The following is a 7,057-nucleotide window of genomic DNA, read 5'->3' as shown; positions in this document are numbered from 1 at the left end:
TTATCGCAATGGAGCTGCTGAACAGAAGACAGGAGTTGCTGGACAGTCCTTACTGGCCAGTTAAAATTGAAGCTGAAGCTGAGTATGAAGAATTTCTTTCCAGAGGTGTCTTAATTTAGTTTGTTTTGAACATCATCATATTGGGGGAGATTGTAAGGTCAAGCCTTGAAATATGATAATGTTTGAAACAGACTCAACGTCAGCATATGTCTCAGCGTCAGCACCAGCACGTCAGCAGTTCAGTTTGTAATAGTTTAGTCTATTTAGTTCGTTGTAACAAATCTTGTATTTATCCTGTTTCCTTAGTTATCTTGGTTTATTAGCTAGCGTATCCCTGAATTGTAGGGATTATCTAGAATAGCAGTATATATTGTTTTGTATAGGTTTGTGAATGGTTACGCCTTTCACAAACCCTAATCGTCGCTTTGTGCACACGATAATCTCTTTGTGAGATTATCTTTCTTAGTGAAAGTTTTTCTTCATGAATCTCTCTTGTTCTTATTTGTAGTCATTGTTTGATATTTCGATTGATCTAAAGGCCTCTTCAATTATGCCACGTGTTAGGAAGATATATTAGGCAAATTATTATCATAATTAATGACAATAAGGTTTTAAATAATATGATTTAAAACTTTTTATAGAAACATTTATTTTTTAATTATATGTTAAATTTGAAGTTAAAAATAACTTCAAAATTTTGGTATATCTCTTAATTAATAATCTGATTAAAATTATTTATTTAAAATAATTGATTAATAAGTACTAATTTTTCATCCTAATTACTGTTTATCATAAGTTTCTATTTTTTTTTTCTTAGAATGAAACTCACAAAAAAGAAAAAACTTTTAAATTTGTAATTTTTTACAATTTTACTCTTGAGATATTCCCCCTTCCCTCTCCACGCAATTTTACGCCATAATTTGTATGCAAATTCTTAATCCTCCCTAATAAATGAAAATATTTTTGCAACTTGTCATGTTCTCATTCATTTTGACACATGTCATTTTCTAGGATTTTTAAAATTGTTATTTTCTACTTGTCATTTTTTGGGAATTTCAATTTTCTTAAAATAAATTTCCTAAAAAATTTAATGGATTATATATATGTAAAGTTATCATTCTATTAATTTGATAATAAAAATAAATTCTCATAAATGCTCCAAATAATTTGATTTTTTTCATAATTTCTCCAAAAGATTACATTTTGTTATGAAAAAACATTATTTTATAAAATATTTAATGTTTATATATTCATATTAAAATTTTATTTTTAAAAAAAACTGTGTAATACACGGGTTTCACACCTAGTTTCAATATATAATAGTATGACTTCGGCCACCAAGCGACCCAATCATTTTCGTCATGTTGGACTGGATTTCTATGGTAAAAATGGAGCTAAGATTTTATAGTATTTTGGGTTAAAGATTGTTTGATAATCTCTAAATAGAATTGTTTATGGGATAACAAAAAATTATGTTGCTATTCCCTGCAACTTGCCCTAAAAAAGGGGTAACATAAACAAAATTGTTCAACCATACATTGGACATGCACTGCAAATTTAATGACCAAAATACCCCCCATACGACCAACTTATGGAGGAAACAGCTTCCAGGTTGATTGAGGTTAAAAACTTAAATTATTCCTACATTTAAAATGTTGAAATCTATTACACGAAGAAAATAGCAACAAACTTTTTCAAGATTCTAAGTAAGCTTCCCAACCCACTTTTTCAAGCTTCTCGGTTTTTTCCAACACTACATCTCTTGCATCTTCTTGGAATTGTACCATCCTGTGAAAAGACAATTATGCCCACGTCACATGTGTGTCCAGATTTGATTTTTTGTTTTAATTTTATCTGTGTATTTTTATGTGTATTGAGAGAGAGAGAGAGAGAGAGAGAGAGAGAGAACCTTGCTTGGAGGGCAGTATCGGAAACTCCCAACATTCGAAGAGCTAACAAGGCTGCGTTAGTGGCATTATTGATTGCAACTGTTGCAACAGGAACCCCTCTTGGCATCTACAAGAAATAGCAACATACTTTCACTTATTCACAAGTTTCAATATTTTTACAACAATAGGAAAAAGTAAAATCAGAATAGTATATTATAATAAACAAATAGATCAGATGAAAGTAGATTGCTATTTCTTGTATCTATATAATATACCTGAACAATTGAGAGAAGGGAGTCAAGCCCATCTAATGCAGAAGCACGTACAGGAACTCCAATAACAGGTAAGGGTGTCAATGCAGCTACCATACCTAAATACATTACACACAACATGTTCAAATAATCATTATATATTTTAAATTTGGAAAAAAAAAAATGAAAAATGAAAAATACAAAACCTGGCAAATGGGCTGCACCCCCTGCACCAGCAATGATAACTTGGATGCCTCGTTCTCGAGCAGATGAAGCATAAGAAAACATCAATTCAGGTGTTCTGTGTGCTGATACTATTCTAACCTTCATGTCATGCATTCATCCAGGAAGGATACTTTATTTTAATATCATAAATCATAAATCATAATAAAGAGCTAAATGCAAGAAATAATATGATATAAGAAACAAATAAAGGGAAATACATTATTACTATTTCTTGCATTTAACCCTTATAATAACCTCACCTCAGCAGAAACATCAAAATCTTTCAAAACTTTAGCAGCTTCTTTCATCACTGGAAGATCTGAATCAGAACCCATTATGATTCCAACACGTGGGGCCACTGCAACACCAACATAAATTCTTCACCATTAATTTTAGACCGGTTTGGTTTCTTTTTCTTTTTAAAGATGTGGATGAGGAGGGCATTTATGTCTTTTAGCACAGATAAAATTCTACTAATTTTGGCTGGGTACCTGGAGTCTCATCTGCATTTTCTTCATTTAGAAGTGATTTCACCCGTGCTTCCACAATGCCCATTGATGGGCCCACAACTGTGATGTGTCCCATCTTCCTTTGCTTTCGCATATCTAAAATAATCACAAAGAGTACATTGCACTTTAGATCCATCAGTATATCTGATTTTTGCAATTTTGGTGCAAAAAAAGTTTTCTCTTGCAATTTTGGTCCTTATTTGAGGTTCTTGCAATGGTTTTGGTCAATGTTACAAGTAAAATGTGACTATCTTTGGTCCTTGAAAAAAGCTGTTATATGCAATTTTGATCCCCAAAGTAATCATTTTACTTGGAACATGAACCCAAAACATTACAAGAACCTCAAATGAGAACCAAAATTGCAAAAATCAGCCATGCTCAACGATCAAAAATGTAAATTACTCTGTCATAAATAATATATAGACCAACATTTTTGGTCCCCATGTATAGCAGATTTTTGCATATTTGGTCCCAACAATATCGTCACAGGGACCAAAAATGTTGCAAAAAAACCTCAAACAAGGACCACATTTGCAAGAGAAAAACTTCTGGGGACCAAAACTGAAAAATTCAGCTATACTCAAGGACCAAAAATGGGCTGATTATATCAAAGTAAATAAATAATTTGTTACATGGAATCCATACCCGGCTTATCATACCAATGAACAGATGCCCCTGGAGTACACAATGCCCTTCTAATAAGCTCATGTGCCAATATAAAACCTCGTTCTCCCTATACAACATTATCACAATATTAAATACACTTTTCTAAATTTAATAATTCATCTATTGAAAAATTTAATAAAACTTAATACCTCATCTTCACCTAAAATGTTATACATAATGGAAGCTGGAGCTTTCATTGATGGATCACCAAGAGGAAGACCAACAACTGCCCTCAAATGTTGCTCATATTGTGAAGTATAACAAGACTCAATTGTATGGTGTCCACTGTTATGAGGTCTAGGAGCAACTTCATTTAATAAAATCTGTATTCAAACATAATAATAATTTCAGTAATTTTATACCTAAATAAAAATGTAAAGAAAGAATCAACAAGTATTATTAGAAAAAAACCTGGCCATCTTCTGTAAGAAACAACTCAACTGCAAACACACCAGCACCTTCCAATGAAGCAACAGCTTTTGAAGCAATATCAGTTGCAAGTTTCATAATCTTCCATGACTCATTAGCAGGAGATTTAACAATGTGACATATGTTTTCCCTATAAAATAAATAAAAAGAAACCACATAACATTTAATATTACTATTATTATTAATTCATACTATTAGCATAAATAATAAAAATAACTGGATGCAGATATGATCTTTCTTGCCTGTGTACAGTCTCCACGACAGGATAGCATGATATAGAATTATCTCTACCTCTTGCAACAATTACTGCAAGCTCCTAAAATAAACATGGAATTATTGAATTCATTATATTATATAAATTTTTTTTTTTTTAAATATAAACTGAACTCCAAAATCCAAATACATGATTATAAAATATACTGACCTTAACAAAAGGTGCCCATTGCTCAACATATAATCCATGACCAAATCCTCCTAGAGCTGCATATGATAAATATATTACAACTTTGTCAAGGCTAAATCTTATTATAACACCAAAAAGATTAATAAAATATAAAATTATAAATCAGTACCATTTATAGCAGAAGTTAACACTTCTTCACTTTTAGCAACAGCATTACCCCTTCCATCATAGGCTAGCCTTCTACTTTTTACCATTAAAGGATAACCAAATTGTTCACCTGCTCTTTTAGCACTTTCTTCATCTTCTATCTGTCCCACTAAAAAATATAAATTATCTTTTTTTTTCAGCTAAAGATTAATAAAATAAAATAGTCCTTAAAATCCAGACCTGTATGAACTTTGGAAGTGGAATGCCATGTCGAGAAAAATGAACTTTTTGAAGAAACTTATCCTGTGACAAAAAACTATTACTATCATCATTGTGTCACCATAATCCAACATACAACGTTACTTAAAGGGGTAATATTGGAAATATTTAACAAAGAAAATAAAATACCTGGATGATGCGAATGGTAGAAGCTTTAGGCTGGCAATCAACCCCTTGTTTTTCAAGCTTCTCCAAAGTATCAGCATCAACATGCTCAATTTCAACTGTTAGTATTCCACACCTATGTAGAAAAGCTAAGTTAGGTTGGGAAATGTTGAATAAAATAGGATCCAAAATGTTAAGTTTTACCTCTTAGCAAATTCTTCAACAGTGGTGCTATTGTCATAGCTTCCCACCATATGATGGTGGCATATGGAACTTGCAGGGCAGTTGACCATAGGATCCAAAATGTTGATTTTAATTGACATTTGGGAAGCTGCTTGACAAAGCATGCGTCCTAATTGTCCTCCACCTAAAACACCCACAACTGCTTCAGAAACTCCATGAGCTGGTGCGTTCTCCTTCCTACATTTTTGAAACTTAAACAGGGATTACAGAATAGAAATCCTGGATTCATGAAACTATATATAAAAAATGTTGTATAAGTTATAACCTTTGTGAAACATCAGTTTCCATGGATGCACGACAAGATATCGAGCGATTAACTTGTTGGTTGATCATTGAACATGAAGAAGAAGGGCATGAAGAAAAAGATGTGCTGTTGAAGTTCCTCTTTTGTAATTTATAATGTGAGGCTGGAGTAACACCAACTTGATGGGTGGGAGTGTTGTGAAGGAAACTGCTTGGGCTCAGCATTCTTGTAACAAAACAGTAACAGTTAGTAATTTTATTGATAAGAAGGTGAAATATTGCATTTCATGTGAGGTAGAGGAGGTATACATATGAAAATAAAAGTAAACAGTACTTACAAATACATAAATATGGAAGAATCCAAGAATTTGTGAAATGAATTTGGTTAAAGATCCTCAAAGGCCTGCAACAATGCAACAATAGAATTATAACAACTATCCCTGACCTCAAAAGTAATAGAAACTTGTTAATCCAATTTCCCATGTAAAAAGCAATAGTCCCCGTCCAACTTGGGTTAAAAGATGAACAATAAAATCACCATAATTGATTTATAAAATAGAATCTAGAAGGTTAATGAGCAAGGAAAAAATATGATACAAGTATTCATCTGCAACAACATATTCAACCTCAATTACATGAATTTGACCTAAACACTCAAAAACCAAACACTGTAAGCAAATGCATGGCTACCAGACTAATCGATTTCCCGTCAATTCTTTAAAATAGGTCCGAATAAATTCTAATCATCTGGAATGAAAATAGAAGGAAGAAGATACTAAGCTCCGAACACACAGGGAGAACGAAATCAAACTTCCCGACATTATTTAACTATAAAATCGATGTCCGAATGGAGATATTAAACAATAAAGCAAGTTGGACCAATAAAGTTTGGGGGAATCAGAAGCTCCTTTACTAGTGGAGAAGACTTGCCCTTGGTCGGAGTTGCTCAACGTAGAAAACACGCTGCCGTTAGATACGCCGTCGTGAAAAGCTCAAAAAAGTGAGCTACAGAGAGAAGTGATTCTGGGAACGAGGGAAAATAAATTAGTACTATTTCCTTTTCTTTAACCTATTTTTCCTTACACTTATATTTCGAGCTTTTAGTGGACAGACCCCGATCTTTTGGAAAAGTTATTATTTTAGTCCATCTACCAAAGAAAATATCAAAGCTCAACCAATGGTTTATGGTTCCTTCACTCTGAAAAGATATTAGAGTAAGTTACGAAAATGGTCCCTGAACTACGTGATTTTTTCCATGTTTAGACTGAAATCCAAACATTTTTTTATAATATAATGCTCTTACAACAAGGTTTTATTAAACGTAGATCTGACAATTCCAGACACAAATATACGAATCTGTAAGAGACATGACACGACACAAATATATATTGAAAATTTAGATAAAGCTTATTTCTTATCGTGCAATCGTATCGTGTTAAATTTATGGCTGACACATTTTCATGACATGAATATACGAATTGTCAGATCTAATTAAACATCCTTGTGTCGTCAACTTTAACGACTTAGTTGTTAGATCAATAAAATTTTAAAAATGACAGAAATGTAGTCTTGTCTTCTTCATCCTTTTATTTTTCATATAGCTAACAAAATTTAGCTTTTTTCTAACGAAACAAGTAAATTCAATAATAAATTACATAAATCATGAAT

At 32.3% G+C, this 7,057-nt stretch overlaps 1 protein-coding gene across 2 annotated transcripts; it reads right to left on the bottom strand.

The window, feature by feature from the left end:
• Positions 1–1,460: 1,460 nt before the first annotated feature.
• Positions 1,461–6,438, bottom strand: LOC111878896 (phosphoribosylaminoimidazole carboxylase, chloroplastic). Of its 2 annotated transcripts, none has more exons than XM_023875375.3 (18): positions 6,320–6,438; positions 5,728–5,792; positions 5,412–5,615; positions 5,108–5,323; positions 4,928–5,039; positions 4,760–4,822; positions 4,542–4,680; positions 4,394–4,449; positions 4,212–4,285; positions 3,952–4,099; positions 3,690–3,863; positions 3,520–3,607; positions 2,857–2,970; positions 2,626–2,723; positions 2,347–2,464; positions 2,165–2,259; positions 1,910–2,016; positions 1,461–1,788 (listed from the first exon to the last, which is right to left on the bottom strand). In XM_023875375.3, exons 2-18 carry the CDS (start codon positions 5,733–5,735, stop codon positions 1,695–1,697), a joined length of 1,908 nt encoding a protein of 635 aa, XP_023731143.1. In that variant the 5' UTR covers positions 5,736–5,792; positions 6,320–6,438; the 3' UTR covers positions 1,461–1,694. The 2 variants fall into 2 exon arrangements, with proteins under 2 accessions (XP_023731143.1, XP_023731144.1); XM_023875376.3 differs by lacking the exon at positions 6,320–6,438 and adding an exon at positions 6,080–6,230.
• Positions 6,439–7,057: the final 619 nt, after the last annotated feature.

The sequence above is a fragment of the Lactuca sativa genome, chromosome 9 (genome assembly GCF_002870075.4).
Source record: "Lactuca sativa cultivar Salinas chromosome 9, Lsat_Salinas_v11, whole genome shotgun sequence".
NCBI classification, from domain to species: domain Eukaryota; kingdom Viridiplantae; phylum Streptophyta; class Magnoliopsida; order Asterales; family Asteraceae; genus Lactuca; species Lactuca sativa.
The sequence above is the reverse complement of the archived record's forward strand: the minus strand, read 5'-3'. Positions and strand labels throughout refer to the sequence as shown.

Coding starts and splice junctions, on each gene's coding strand:
- LOC111878896 (XM_023875375.3), bottom strand. Junction 4,286..4,393: donor AATGGGCACCTTTTGTTAAG/GTCAGTATATTT, acceptor TGTTTATTTTAG/GAGCTTGCAGTAATTGTTGC. Junction 4,100..4,211: donor GTCGTGGAGACTGTACACAG/GCAAGAAAGATC, acceptor TTTATTTTATAG/GGAAAACATATGTCACATTG.